General features: G+C 40.0%; 1 protein-coding gene across 1 annotated transcript; it reads right to left on the reverse strand.

Moving 5' to 3' along the window:
- Positions 1 to 13,707: 13,707 nt before the first annotated feature.
- Positions 13,708 to 16,410, reverse strand: LOC133317797 (uncharacterized). Its single transcript, XM_061519685.1, has 4 exons — positions 15,975 to 16,410; positions 15,386 to 15,796; positions 14,605 to 15,279; positions 13,708 to 14,516 (listed from the first exon to the last, which is right to left on the reverse strand). The coding sequence occupies exons 1-4, from the start codon at positions 16,408 to 16,410 to the stop codon at positions 13,708 to 13,710; spliced, it is 2,331 nt and encodes a 776-aa protein (XP_061375669.1).
- Positions 16,411 to 16,614: the final 204 nt, after the last annotated feature.

Below are 16,614 nucleotides of genomic sequence, written 5' to 3' on the forward strand. Positions count from 1 at the left end.
CTTCGCATCTGTGGAACACCCCCAGTCAAATGGGCAGGCTGAAGCAGCAAACAAGGTACTTGTTGCTAGGCTCAAGAAACGAATGATGGATGTCAAAGAAAGCTGGGTTCATCAGTTATACTTTGTTCTGTGGGGATACGGAACAAGTACCCAAACAGCAACAGGGGAACCCCTTTCAGATTGACCTATGGATGCGAGGCTATGATCCTGGTGGAAATAGGGGAACCATCTTGGAGGAGAATTAATGCTATCCATCGAAATGAAGAAGAAAATAGTAAACTGCTGACTACCGAGTTAGATCTCGTTGACGAAGCCAGGGTCACGGCTCACTACCAGGATATGATGACCAAACAACTGGTAGCAGCTAGATACAACAAAAAAGTGAGACCAAGGGTCTTTGAGAAAAATGACTTGGTACTCAGAAGGGCAGACATCAGTAACAAGAATTCCATGGACGGAAAGCTAGCAGCAAACTGGGAAGACCTTTACCGAGTTAAAGAAAAACTTGGGAGAGGAGCCTATGTCCTGGAAACCACGGAAGGCAAAGGAATCAAGAGAACCTGGAACGCAGATAAACTGAAAATATATTACAGTTAAATTCGAGATCCACCTTCTGAATGTTTGAAGTAATTTCAAATTATTTGAAGTATTTATTAGGCGAATTATTTTCCTTTTTAGGGAGTTGGTTAAAGCCGAATATGCTGGCAAATTCATGTAATCGACAAACTTGATATCAACAAATGAGGAATTTTTCTTTTTAAGATTTATCCTTATCCAATTCTGATGCATCAATACGAATTCTGAGGTGCAAGTGTAATTTGTCATGTTGACTCTGATCAAGTCGAAATGCTCCTTACTTAGGTCAAAAGACCTAAGGGGACATGTGACAATAATGCTTTTACCTTGGATAAAGCCGGGTTACAAAACCCAGATTATGATGAAAAGGTTAAGTCAACTTAGACAATCACCGTCATCAATGCTGGCTTAACGAAATGGTTAAGTCAAAATAAACATGCGTCATAGAGAATGACAAAAAGTAGAATTCGTATGAAATGCTTTGACCTTGGCCAGGTCAATATACCGGCACTCGTAAAATGTACGAGTTGCAAAAATAAGAATATATTCGAGTTGTAAAAATAACCCATCTCGGATGGGGAGCAACACGAGAGAGGTTTAAAAACTTAGAAAATTATCTACGTTATAAACCTAGATAATAGATAGGCAGAATCTGTGTATCAAATTAAGAAAACGCTAAGTCCTTAGAAGTATTTAATGAATACTTCAGGCAACTCAGGAAGCAAGAGAATCTTGAATACTTAGGCAAATGCGTCTAAGTTATTAAACGGGGTATGAAATGCAAAATAAAAAGGCAAAGCATGAAGGCATAATACAAAGGAAGAATTCCAAAGATGTCAAGAAAATAAATCAGTAACCGACAATATTCATTACAAATTATAAAGGGGCTTAAGAGCCCCAATCAACCAAGAATTACAAATTCAACCGGCATCTCGGCCCTTCATTCAGCAGGAGTTTCTTGTTCCATTTGAATGTCACTAGGGGTGTTAACGGGTCGAGCCGAGCCAAGCTTTGATCTTAACGAGCCAAGCCTGTATTTAAACGTGTCAAATTGGCCTTAGCTTATTACCTGTTACGAATATAATATTAGCATATGGCCTGGTTCGTTTACAAAAAATAAAAGCTTGTGTTGAGCCTGTGACCTGGTTTATTTATTAAAAATAAAAATCTTACCTTCTAATTTACAGTAGTATTTAGCCCATTAATCATGCACTGATATGTATTTTTCATTTTTTTAAGAAAATAATAGTTGTTTCTTTTATAATAAAAAAATATATTTATATTAAAAAGTAAAAATAACAACATCACCTTTACTTTACTTGTTTGCTTTTCCTTAATTTTCTTCTGCATTGAACCCCACCATCAACAAAAAGAAAGCAATATGTGAGAGAAAAATCCCCAAATTCTATTTACATAACAGGAACCTTTTATTTCAAAGGATATAAAAGATATAACTTGCATTGTCAATGATGGAGACATAAAGAATTGTCGGCCACATGAAGAGATGCCTTTCTTTTTTTTTTTTTTTTTTTTTTTTTCTTTTTTTATAATCAAGATATTCCTTTCAAGTTTCAACCATGGATAGGTTAAGGCACCAATAATTGTCCGGAGGGACTCATGTAAGGGTTAAAAACTCCATCTATATAAGACCAAATAATTGTTTGAATACCAAAGCTCAGAGCATCAAGACTAGGACCAGTTCTATATCCAAACAGAAAAGTCCCAATAACAAAAAACAAAATTGACACAAACGACAGTGCAACGAATGAGTTTTTGTGGGTTTGTTTGTGTGAAGGAGGATGAAGGATAATGGTTTGGAAAATTGGAAAGACCGATTTGGTTAGGTGTGGCTATGGATCGATGAAGATTTGTGGCTGGTTGGGTTGAGGTTTCTAAAATAAAAAGAAAGAAAGGGCTATGGGTGGGTTTCGATGGAGATGGCTTCACCGTGGTATGCATGATTCATGTTGGTCCAAGGAAGAAAATGGTGGGGGTGCTATGTGGCTGTTGGTTTGAACGGAGAAGAAGATGGAAGGACGGTGGCTGGTTTATTGGTTGGGACGAGGAGGTGGGAGGTGGTCCGACGGTGGTGGTGGACCTGTGATTTGGGCAGTGGCTTCCTTGGGTATTGTAAGGATGAAGATATAAGATGTAAAGGAAGGAGAGATGGTGACCGGTTATGTTATTGGAAGTGATTTTGGCTGGCGGTAGGTGTTGGCTGGCGCTAGATATAAGACGGGCCAGCCTCCCAGGCTCCAAGGCTGGGCTTATCTATGGAAGCCTGAAGCCTTTTAAATAAAAGGCTTTTATGTGTGTTCAAGTTTGAATCCAAAACTAAAAAAGGACGGGCCGGGCCAGGCCGAAACAGGCTAGGCCCAAGGCCCCTGACGGGCCCCTGGCCTCATTATCACCCCTAAATGTCACCCCCGTTAGCAGCAGCCTGATTGGTGACCTCTTCACCTCCCTCAACTTGATTATCTTCAATTTGAGTCACCGAATCGCCTGTTGGAGACTCTATAGGAGGGGGGACAATTTGACCATTCCTGACGTAGGATTTAAGATGCAAGCTGGTGGTGTTAAATTGTAAGCCCTGGTTGAGAACCTTAATTTGGGCCAAGGCATTGTTGAAGGAACCCACGACCGACTTCTCAAGTTCACCCCGGTAATACAAGGCATCTACTTCGGCTTCCTTCAACTTTGCCTCCACCCCTTCATGAATGATTTTTAAGTCCTTCAAAGATTGACAATTGGAGGCATGCAAATATTAAAGATGATTGTTGTCCCTTTGAAGGTTTGTAAAGTTCTCCTTCACTTTAGCCAGATCGACAACGGTTTCGTCATGATCCTTCTTAAGCGAGGATAAATTTTCCTTCACTTTGACCAATTCAGCCACAGTTTTGGCCCTCTTTTCTCGGGATGCGTTTATCTCGTTCAGAGTACGAAGATATTTATTCTTCAAAGAAAGAAGATGCCTCACCATGGTGGACATTTTTATGCAGTTAAGCTCCATATTCTCCAACTCCTTTATCTGAGATGTAGTAAAAAGAGAGGAGTTGAAGAAAATTTTAGGAGGACAAACAGTATCCTGAAGAGCACCACTGATCCCGGATTACCATAATGCATGTTTGGTTAGCCCGGTGGATGAGGGTGGAGTTGGAGCCTTCATCAAATTTTGAGAGGAGGGGGCATCCTTGTCAGCAGAAGTCCTTTTGGACTTGTCGCCAGAAGGAATGAGATCACCCTTATATGCTAGGGTACCCTTAGCCTTGGTGGCAGCAGCAGCAAGCTTCTTGGCTTGTGAGTCAGGGGCTTTCCTCTTTTTGGTCGTAGAGTCGACAATCAAATCCTTTTTACCTCGGGGAAGAGCAGGCAGGAAACTAGGTTGTTCATTCTGTTGACTATCCATGCCAGGAACTGCAAAACAAAACATAAAGTTAGGTTATAAAGGAACAACACAGTATATATATATATATGAGGATATGCAAATAAACCATACTTATTTCGGAATCAAGCTCTGCTTGAGACTTGAAAATAAAAGATGCGACACTGGCATGACCACGGGCTTGGATGTAATCTCCAATGGCGAATATAGTGTCGACATCAGCAGAGCTCAACTCGGTTTCCATAAAATGGTAACTTGAGGAAGCAAATCGATAATGGTCATATGACCAATATAAAGGAAACTTCCCTTCCGCATCTGCAGAATCAGATGCTTTGAGGAACCAAACTTCCTTGCCGGGGTGTGCAGAGACCTTAAAGAATTTTTGTTTGAAATTCTTAAAGGATTCTAAATAAACATGAAACAACTTTCGACGGGCAATACCCCAGAGAGTAATCCAGCCATTCCGTTTTGGTGGTTCATGGCCAGTGCGAGGTGTAATGGCTTGAAAAAAGAAAAAGAAAAAGAAAACGGAAAGATGTAAAGCTAAATAAGCACAAAAACGCTCAAAGACCTTGACGAAACCCCAGCCGTTGGGGTGAAGTTGGGTGGGAGCTATGTGAAGATGATTCAAAATGTCGATCTGGAACTCGGTAAAGGGAAACTTAATGCCGAGTTGTATAACCAGATCCCGATAGAAAAAGAAGAAGCAAGGTTCGTCCGAATCTCCCCTAGAGCAAACCGGTTCGTCTTCGCGTGGGGGAGATATATCATAGTTCTCTCGCTTCCCAACGAGAAGCCCAGACACGTCATCCGCATTCATCTCGAACGTTGTGTTTAGAACCTCGTAAGTCACCCAAGGAAACTGGGATACTAATGCGGCAGGAGGAGACTCAGAGTCCGACTCGGCAGAACCTGACTCCTCTACAATCTCCAGGGGGAGATGTCATAAATACCTAAAACAATAAAAGAGCTTAATCAGAAAGACAGAATGGGCATACCTGAATCAAAAAGCTACTAGATGAAGAGTCACTAGATGATGAGGAATTGGGTTTGTCTGAGATTGTGATTGGGTCATCTACCTCACCAGATGCGAAGGTAGATCTCAGAACATCTCCATGCCGGCAGCTAGCCAAAGTAGACTCGGCTAAAAAGTCACATCTTTGTCTAATGAGTTTGGAACTCAGAAAAACACACAAATAGCAAGGACCGACTTTCTGGATAAGGGCAGACTGTGGAATACCTTGATTGACTGATGGAGGTTCAAGGTTTGTTATAGATGAACCACTGGAGGGTCAAGGACCGGACTGGAGGCTCTGACCTAATTCTCGACCAGACAACCCGGATCTCCTCTTGGATCTACCACCGCGGTAACCACGAAGCATAGCTGCATGATCTTCTTCTTCAGTCTGTAGAATCCCCCACAGCCAGAAAATCTAAACTAATAACGGCTTTGCCAATGAGGGTATGTGTGTGCGCACAGTGACAATATAATAGTAAGAGAGAGAGAGTGTAACGTACCTTTAGGTTTTACCTCTTATTTATAGGAGTTACCTGTGGGTAATATGATGTTGACCTTTAGTACCTCTGATGAAGGGCCCAGGCCTGTCTGCTACGCCGTCGTATTAGGATTAGTATCCTTGATGGATATCTATCCATAATTATACTCGATTTAGATCCTGGATTTCCCCTTGTTGGGCCTGTCATTCAATGGGCCCTTTATACAGGTCCATAACAGTTGCCCCTCAGCCAGGCTACCTAGGTGTTCGAGTTGCCGGGGTGAACTTCTTTGTATTTTGCTTCAGATTTTCTGTTGAGCTGAGGGCGTTCGAGTTTTTGTAAACTCTTTGCTTATGTGCTCCTTGCGTTAGGAACGAGCTTGAGTTGTTGTGATCAACTAGCGAGTTACCCCCAAGCACACTGCTCTAGAACTCGGCTTGGCATCATTCCTTACACAATGTTCTGAGCTTATAACTCTCCTCTGGAACCAGTAATGATTCCTCATGGCCCCTTATCCCTGCGGGTTAAGCATGAACCCAGCGAGATAATTGGGTACATATCCAGGTGACGACTAAGCTTGAGTTGTTCAGATCGAACTAGCGGGTTTCCCCGAAGGACATCATCCTTGTATCCTGGCCAAACATCGTTGTGTCTATGTGTGCATTTCTTGAATCCTAGATTTGATTTTCTAGTTCTTGTTACCGACTTATTGTCAGCAATCATTTCGTTTTGACACATGGTGTTTTTCGCATTTATTAGCGTGCTGCAGCCGTTTTGTGCTATTTTCGCATTACGCCATGTGATGCAATCGTATGAGTGTTGCAAGGAAGGTGCAATCCTATGAGCTATGAAGAACCGACATTTCAAAAACCTAAAGTGTCATATCCGACACTCACCAATACTCCGACACTTTCCGACACTCCAATATTCGTTGCAAAGACTCAAAAAGAGTTCAAAGGTTACGTTGTGTTGCATTTTGAATTCCAACTATTCGATTCGTCGAATTACGATTACAATTTTATTGAGCTTAATATAAACATTTGAGATATCTTATGTTTCTTTACAAAATTGACGGGTATTATAAGTGTAGCTTTATTTTTTATTAAATTGTTAAATATTAAATATAATATACACTACATAAATAAAAATATTATATAGTCTCAAAACATGTCCTAACGTGTCGAAATTTAATATTTTTTAGAATTAACGTGTCAGAGTATCGTATCATGTCGTATCCCGTGTCCTATATCGGTGCAAAATAGCCTATGAATGTTGCAAGGAAGGGGGTCGCGACTAGGGTGGTAACCGAAGCAGGGGTCTTTCAGGGGCCTTTGGCTCGGCTCGTGAAAGCCTGAGCTTACATGTCTAAAATTGGTTGTTGGAACCAGGCTTAGACTTGTATAAAATCCCGTTTAATAAAAAAGCCTCATACTCCAATTCAAAAGCTCGGCCTTATAGCATCCCCAGCTGGCCTAGTATATTAATTTTTATTTTTATTTTATATTTTTTATACTACTTTTAGTAGCCCTCTCTCTCCTCAATCTATTTCATCTCATTTTATTGGTTAAACAGACTTTTCGAATGAACTTGCACTATATTATGCTGTTTAGATGTATATTGAATTTATGAATATTTATGGAATTACTAGTGCTGTTAATTGCATATTTTGTTTGAATAAATTTTTGTTGTCTTATTTTTTTTAACAGGCTAAACCAGACTTTCATTTTTTGTAAGAGAAGTGCTTTTCTTCTTTTACATAAGAGAAGAATTGTCTCTTACTGAGACAAAAAAGTGGTGCTAGCAATTATAAAAGAAAATAAAAATTTGGCACAAAATTCGATCTATGTGTAGGAATCAAATCTTCTCTTATGTAAAAAGAGAAAAACATTTTCCTTTTTTTAAATAAGTCAAGTCATAGGCCAATAATTATATTCATAATAGGTAACAAGTTTGGTCAGGCTGACACATTTAAACATATGCTTATTCTTTTAAGACCGAAGCTCGGTTCGACTCGGCCCGTTAACATCCCTAGTCGCGACCCTATTTTTATCCTTGAGGTTTCCTTGGAACCACCACTATTTTATCCTATCATGTAATTAACAAGTTTACGATCTAACAAGGAGTAGAAAAATTCTAGGGACTGTCAAGTGAGTTGGTTCGGTCTTCACACAATTTCCCAGCCTTTTCATGATCATTTTCTCAAACACCTCCTAGGTGTATATTAAACCAGAACTTCAGGACAGTTCTGAAGTAACATATAACCACTACTTAGTAATAATAATTACAAAGCGGAGCTTTAAACTGCCATCCATGCATGATCATCCACCTTTCCCATGTAATGACAACATGAAAGGCATCACAATCCCTTGTATAAAAGAATAAAACCGCCTAAAGAAACCCTTTTTAAAGTAAGGAAACTGAAAACACAGAATGTGGGAAAGATATCCTTGAGACTTACACAATTAGGAGACTCCTTGGAAATTCAACTTGTGATGAGTCTCTTATTCCACGAAGGTACTAAATCTTACATGCAAGGTACTTGACTCCACAACTTGCGATCTTGGTCTTCTAATGCCTCAATCAACTAGTTGCCGAGAGAATTGAAAAGTGGTGATGGCTTAAAGCTTCGATCAAGGGGAAAACAAGCTGGACCGAGGAACTTAGGAAGAATGTTACCACTACGTGAGTTTGCATGCAAAGGAAAAAGTCTCTGAGTTGAAGATAATGATGTAGGTTTGGAGTGCTGGCCGAGGGAGGGTTTAGAGGAAAGCAAAATGAGTTTGGTTCACAATTAACAGAGAATGGGAGTCATTTCAGCATAATGCTTCTGAACATCTTTTTGTTTGGAGAGCAAATGGTCTACTTTGCCCTTTCTGAATCAGAGAAGGCATGAAGAAAGTTGGGGTGTTCTGCTCAAACTCGAATTACGAGTAACAAAAGAATTCTATTCACCATATTAATATTAAGCCTTCAATTAAAATAGAAAAGTGGTAGTTTCTAATTAACTAGGTAAACAATTAAATAATTAATTGGACCTTAATTTTCATTGAAATGAAAATTTATATTAGTTGGAATTGGGATCTCACATCCTCCCCACCTAAGTTTGAAGTTTGTCCTCAAACTTTGACTCATATAGCTGGGCAAAAAATCTGTACTAACGTTAATTTTGAAATGTATCTCCATCGTAAAACACTTTTCAAAAGAATGACCAATGTAGAGCAGTCAAACACGTAGGTTTGACTGACGAGATAAGTCCCGCCAGTGTGAAAGACGAGATCAGAAGCCACGTAGGAAGCCCAACCAATCGCGTCAGTCCATGTCACGTGTTTTCCACATATCCCGCCACCTGCTGTGACATATACCAGTCCCGCCATGTCAGTTGGCGAGACCAAGCCACGTGGCCAAAGTCTTGTAACACTGGTTGGCGGCATTCCTTTACAACCGTTCATATCTTATCTCTTCCCGAACCGGTGCCTCTCTCCCTCCTCCCTCTTGTTCCCTCCCTCTTCCTCTTCTCCGTTTGTCTCCATTGTTTCTTTCCATTTTCGTAAGTCAGAGAGTGAAGCAAGCAAATTTTTGGGTCCAAAGATCGTTCTCCAGTCCGTTGGCACCTCCATCGGAGCAACTGTGTGCGTTCCCATCTTTCCATTTAGTCACGAAACCACAGGTATTTTGGCATTGTATTTTTTTTACCTATTGGCTCGATTTTTATATGTGTGTGTTATGTTGTTGTTTGTATGGTGTTGTGTTTGAACTATTATTTATAGGCATGATCTGGTTAATTTTTTTCCGGGGACCACATGTTTGTTTTTTTGCATGTTGTGGTGTATTGATGTGGACAGATTCATGTGTTCTCAAGTTGTTTTGTTATATATCTGTTAAAAAAATTGCCTCACTTTTTGATTTTAAAATCTCTTGGGACATATAGTTTTGTAATGGAGTCCGCTGTCAAAAAAAATTACAACATATATATGAACGAACAATTGAATTTGAAAAAGGGCAAACGGTGGTGGCATGAAAGGAACTGAAATTACAACATATATGAACAATTGAATTTGAAGAACAGCAAACGGTGGTGGCATGAAATGAAACGGTTAATTTTTTTTTTTTGGAAATAATGAAACGGTTCTTTTAATAATTATTAGTAAATGCAATTTTAATTAGTAAATTTTTTTTTAATTAGTAAATAGTGGCCCATTTGTTTGCGTAATTAATAAATAAGATAAATATTAATATTAATCAAATATATTAATTATAACAAACCTGCACATACTTAGTCATATTAAATAATAATCATGTCATTAAAGCCCTTTTCAAATATTCTGCATTAATTAAGAAAAATAATTTTGGAATCCTTAGTAGGCATCAAGCTAGGTTATTCGTAAGATTGGCCATTAATCAATGTAATTTTGGCTTTTGGTAAAAAGTGATTAATGTCATAATTATGTTGTGATTTTAATTAGTGACCTGATTAATAGTAATCATATTGAAATTTACAATGCTTTATAAAAACCATGTTAGAAAACTAAGTTGTTAATATTGAAAATTATAAACATTAATCTGAAATAGTAATTTAGATTGAATATATTTATAATAATTACAATTATTAATTATTGAAATCGTAATAATTGTTTTAATAATTATATAATTGCAGATCTCATGTTAATGAATAAAACCTAAGAAAAAACATATTAAGTTGATTTAATAACTATTAAAAAAGTAAATAAATAGCCATTACCATTTAGTGAATTAGTTAAATATTATTCATGCTATTAAATCCCTTATACAAAATAATTTATTAACATTACAATGTTGCAAAAATGCTTTAGGGTAATTTAATTAATGTAATTGGCATGATTTAATAGTAATTCATGTTTGTATTAGTATTAATAAAATTTGTCTTAGCAATGGCATAGTGACCTGTGTGTAAAAATAAGATAGTATCAATGAAAATTTGTAAAACGTAAATTTAATGACTGTATATTTGCCAAGGTTAATTAAATCGACATGAAACTTTATAGTAAAGTAATAAATACTCTTGTAATTATTTAGTATATGCTGTTGTTATTACAATTGCAGTCATATTTTATTAAATAGTAATTGCAATAGTACCTTAATTATGTAGTCCCTATAATAATTGATAAATTTTACAAATTGTTGTTAGTTAAATGGCTAGTGATGGACCTCGCATTGACCCCGGTCCGAAAGAGTGGGGTGTACTAGATGAAGATGTGCAGCAATGTCATAGATCCCAGGTGGTGTGGAACGAAGGACATTTAAAGTCTCTGAGAGTGAGACGAGCTTCAGAGGGTAGGGGAAACAGAGATGTACACGACCCAGATGACATCCCCCAGGACCTGCAGCAGCATTTGGTGCGTGCAGGTTTTTGGCATGCGGCTCGCATGAGAAGATTACCGGTATGTTTCATTTATGAATTTTATTTTATTTATTACATGTTACCAATAATAACGACCTTTATGCATATTTTTACGATTACGCTTCTCACATGCAGATTGACCATAGGCTGATTACTGCACTGGTGGAGAGGTGGAGGCCGGAGACTCACACTTTCCACATGCCTGTGGGAGAGATGACACTCACTTTACAGGATGTTGAGGCCATTCTGGGTTTACGCACTGAGGGTCGGGTAGTTTCCGGCTTTACCCATGCCAACTGGGAGGACGTAATTCTGCAGTATATGGGAAGATCTCCACTTGAAGACGATTTGGATGGTGGAAACCTTAAGATGAGTTGGTTGACTCATCATTGGGGTCATTGGGCCACGCATTCAGGTACTCACGAGGGACAGATTAGGTACACTCGTGCCTATCTGATGCGTCTGTTTGGAGGTTTCTTGCTGTGTGACAAGTCAAGTTCAGTTGTCGGGTGTAGATACATTCAACTATTAGATGGGGACTTTGAGGAAACCAATACATATAGTTGGGGATCTGCGGTACTTGCAGTACTGTTCCGTGAGCTATGTCAGGCAACATCTTCAGGGGCCAGTGATATTGGGGGATGTACGTTGTTGTTACAGATATGGGCATGGACCCGTTTTCCTACCATAGCACCGCCCATGCCACTACCAAGTGACCCAGCCGATCACTATGGACGACGGTATACAATAACATTTGTTTCAGTAGCCTTTTTTTGGTATTTTTGTATTGTTTTCCTATCATTCATTTGTGGGATGTATTATTTTTTTGTAGGTTTAACAATGTGGTATTGCAGCGACACCGATTTCACCTGAAGGATTACCGGATTGAGCTTGATCAAATGGGTAGAGACAATGTACGAATGATTCATCTAGTTGGTTTATATTTGCATCGTATTATAATGTTCCATGTGGCTTATGCATATTTTCTTTTTATAGGTTGTGTGGGAGCCATATAAGGAGGTTGGCTATGAGTTTCTGGGTGCAGATGCTGACATGCAGAACAAATGGAGGGCTGTTACACCTGTACTCACCTTCCACATTGTCGAGATGCACCAGCCTGACCGTTGCATGCGGCAATTTGGCATGCAACAACACATCCCTAGACTTGCTGGTCGGTTGAGAGGTGCACATGATCTTACGCTACGGGGTAAGATCACTGAGAATTGGGAAGCGAAGATGGCCCCCCACATACAATTGTGGAACACTAGACATGAGCGCATTGAGACATGCGAAGCGTGGCAGGGGATCATCTGTCCCCAAACTCTGAGTACATGACCTGGTATTTTAGGCACACTCGACGGTTCATGACGAGGCAGGTCGCAAAGATTGGCCATGTTGTACGTAATGTTATTGTTCTTGCCTTTTATGTATTTTAATTATGATTTATGGTATTCTGTAGTTCATGTTAATCTTAATCAAGTATTGATTTTCGTGATACAGGTTGACTGCGTAGAATGGATATGGTGGATGCATTCTCCACAGATGCATGCTCAGTGCGATGAACATCAGGTGCAAGAGGTGTGTGACCAGTTATTGCGTGCTCTTAGAGAATTCGGACGTGTTGCAGAGCCTGGCCCAATTGCACCATCCGGTCTATTAGTTAATGTGCCTGATCCAGAGATTGATGTACCACCTCATGCGAAGGAGGGTAGGGGCATTTGTCGTCGACGACCACGCATTGAGCACCAGTCATACGATATCCCTGCAGGTGGTCCACGAGGCGTTGGTGTTTATAGACCTCCGATGTGGCCCACTATGGCATTTACTCCTATTCAGTGGTTTCCCTCACAGATGCCCACGTCGATGCCCACAGAGATGCCGACGCAGATGCCTATGCAGATGTCTGTGCAGATGTCTCCACAGATGCCTATGCAGATGCCTGTGCAGATGTCTCCACAGATGCCTATGGAGATGCCTGTGCAGATGTCTCCACAGATGCCTATGCAGATGCCTGTGCAGATGTCTCCACAGATGCCTATGCAGATGCCGACCCAGATGTCCATGTCTCCACACCATGCAGATGCCCATGCAGATGCCTACACATATGTCATTTGGTTTAGATCCTCACTTGCCGCCACACTCTCAAACACAGTTTCCTGCCTCATATCAGTGGATGAGTACCCAGTTTGATCAGAGTGCGCGAACTCCACCATTGGCAGGGTTCAGTTCCTATCATCCGGTACACGGAGTGTCAGCATTCGGTGCATATCACGGGACCCAGTCTAGTAGTGTCACTGCAGGAAGGTACGGCCATAGGGAAACATCACATACGTCTCGCAGTGGGCATCAGTCAGGAGAGGACACAGGGGACGACTTTCTCCAAGCAGCAGCAGAGGATTTCGATATTAGGCATGATCCTGATACAGAGAGAGTGGGTGGTGTCATTCGCAGGAACCCTGAACGTGATGCGCGTAACAGACCATGGCCTACTTATACTCCATCATCATAGTTTCCCTATCTATGCATTTTAGATGTGTTTGTGGATGACTGTACTTATGGATTATTGTAATTTACTGTTTTTGTTATGTCATGTATGGTTTCATGTGTAGTACTGCAGAATGATTTGTATCTGGGAACTCGGAATTCCCAACTATGGATATGGTTGATATGTATTTGGACTGTTATTTTCTGCATTTCAGGTTTAAGGGGATTGTCCAGTTTTCTGCTGTTATGCTGTCCGATTTTTATTTCACTTCTTGCATGTCACCTGTTTATTATTTCACTTCTTGCAATTTCAGTAGCTTGTGTACTGAACTAGATTTGCGATTACTGAAAGATAGATATTATATTACAATTTTGGCATCATTCCAACACATTAATTTGATATGCGTCTTGTAGGACATGCACGCCTATTATGTCCGGCCATCTTACATATACTACATTTAGTTCGGCTAGAACTTGGTTGGTCTTCAAGTTCGTCCATTTCATTGCGAATACGTGTGGATTTAGGACGGCCCTGTCCACGCATCATGGAGACATCAGGCACAAGCTTTGGACCGGGATGTGGGGGAATTCCATCTTCACTACCAATCGGCAAAAATGGAGAAGAGTAGACATGCATAATGGAGGTTACTGAGAATACCGGATCCACGTATTGCTCAACATCAAGGGCTACCTTCTTACATGATGCAATAACATGGCTACACGGGATTTTGAATGCTTGAAACTTACCACATTGGCATTTCCGATCAGTGAGGTTAACCGAAAAAGTAGACCCTTGGTCATCGACTTCAAATGAGGTGCGCGCCACATTATACTCCCGAACACGCATTGATGTTGCCCTCTCATTGTTCTTTGTCATCGCTTCTGAAATAACATTTGAGAAATGCTTTCCAATCTCGACATCTTTCTGTGCTTTACACCCTCTTTTAAAAAAGTAACGAGCAAGTCGACTATATGTGCATTTTACCAAAGAAGTTATTGGCATGTTCCTCGCTCCCTTGAAAACCCTGTTGACTGATTCAGACAAGTTAGTTGTCATGTGACCATATCTTCGTCCACCCTCGTCGTAACTCCGAGTCCATTTCTCTTTTGGAACAGCCTCAATCCACGCAGCGACTTCTGGACTAATGCTGCAGAACTCGGCATACGCGGCATCAAAGTAGTCTTTATTTGCAACATATCCTACGAAAAAAAACACATATTTATATAATAAAGGACCCAATCGACAAAGGATTTACACAGTTTCATGTAACTAGTTTGCATATATAACCTAGCTTCTTTAGAAAACCCTTCATGTATTGATCCTTGAATCGTGTATTAAAATTGCTCCCCACATGACGAAGGCAAAACACATGGTATGCATTAGGAGGTTGCCATCCAATGTCTGGATTGGCCACTGCTGATAAAATGCTTTTGTGTCGATCAGAAATAAGGCTTATTCCAGTCTTACTGGTTACATGCATTCGGATGGATGCCAAAAAATATTCCCATGCATCTTTAGTTTCACTTTCAACGACCGCAAATGCGATTGGCAATACCTCATTGTTGCCATCTTGCGCTGTGGCGATCAATAATGTCCCTTTGTATTTACCGTACAAATGCGTACCATCGACCTGTATGACTGGTTTACACCATTTAAACGCCTCCCGACATTGACCGAAAGTCCAGAAAACACGTTGAAAAACCCTAGACCCAGTAATAACTTGTCCATTCATGACACACGATCCATGTTGAATATGGTAAACAGACCCCGGAGAAAAATTCAACATGTGCGCGAACCATCTTGGCAAGAACGCGTATGACTCGTCCCAATCACCGTAAATCTTAGCAATTGCTTTCTGCTTTCCCTTCCACGCCTTCCTATAAGAAACATTATATCCAAAAAGGGCAGTAACTCGTTCTTGTATCAAGATAACGGCCACCGACGGCGAAGCCTTCACCATGTCTGCATACAGATATAGAGCATATTTGTAATTAGTAATAATATCCACCTTCACATGATAAACACATAAATTGTCGCAGTACGAAAACTTTAACAATGTATATAGTACCTAGAATGGCCTCAGATATAAATTGTGAATCAAGTTGTTTGTTATCTTGCGAAAGGGTTGTGCTGACACAAGAATGTTTTCCACCCCATTTAGTGACTACCCAGCTGTTGCTATTCTTCGGTTTAATTGCCCTTACTCGCCAATTGCAGCCTTCTTCATGCTTACGACATTTCATAGACAACTTCGTGATAGTACTCTCAACCACTACAGCTTCTTGATGCTCATTCATGCAGTAATGTTTTATAGCGGCTTGCACATCGCTCTTCAACCGGAACTCTTGTTTCACATACATTTCGTCTCCTCTTGTCCACTGACCACGACCTAAGCCTTCAACATCCAGTATGTCTTCGTTCGGATAATCCAAATTAACAGCCTCATAGTGTGGGATGTCATCCCAAAATGGTGTCACATCTACAAAAAAAATAAAAAAATACGATATGGCAAATATTAAAGCGATTAAAAAAAATTTAATCATTCAACACGTTCAATGGCTAACCTGATGTTGGTGGAATAACTGCATTATTGGACGCAAGGATAACTGTCTCCTATGTTATGGGATTATCATGATGTTCATCATCTCCTCCATCACTATCATTCTGATCATGGTCATTTGCCAATAGAGTGTCTTCATCTTCCTCCTCATCTTCATTGTCAGGTTCGACATCTACCATATAGTCGCTTTCATCTCCATGCGCAATAGTTGATTGTGTGGGTTGGGGTACCGATGATGACGGCATTTGTGTCTGACTGTTAAGGTCTAACCCACGTGTCGGTGTTGACATTTCGTCTGATGTCTCAATATCCACGTATAACTCAACAAATTGAGAAGTAGTAGAGTTTTGGACAAATGTTCCAAGAAAAATATCAATGTCCTCATCATCAGTTAGATCAAAACCTGCATATTTGCGATTTCCACTTGGGACTCTACCCGTTATTGAAGAAATTACCTGATTTTGTTGCAACTTCAACTTCTGACGAATCTTCTGAAGTAGATCTTCAATGGACAAGCCTCGCACAATATACATTGCTCTTTTTTCCCCTTCGAATCTCAACCCGCCTACACCGTTAATTTTAGAACCATTATAATATACAAAAGACCGATATTGTTCCATTGTAATAATACAGGGGTGTATGCAAATAACACAAAAAGATCAGATGCAAGTGGAGATTAAAAAAAGTAAATAAACAACATTTGAATCCGCATTACAGCAAGTGACACAAAACCTTTT

The sequence above is a fragment of the Gastrolobium bilobum genome, unplaced genomic scaffold, assembly GCF_033153095.1.
Source record: "Gastrolobium bilobum isolate Gb01-03AN ecotype WA unplaced genomic scaffold, APGP_CSIRO_Gbil_v1 utg1481, whole genome shotgun sequence".
Taxonomy (NCBI): Eukaryota; Viridiplantae; Streptophyta; class Magnoliopsida; order Fabales; family Fabaceae; genus Gastrolobium; species Gastrolobium bilobum.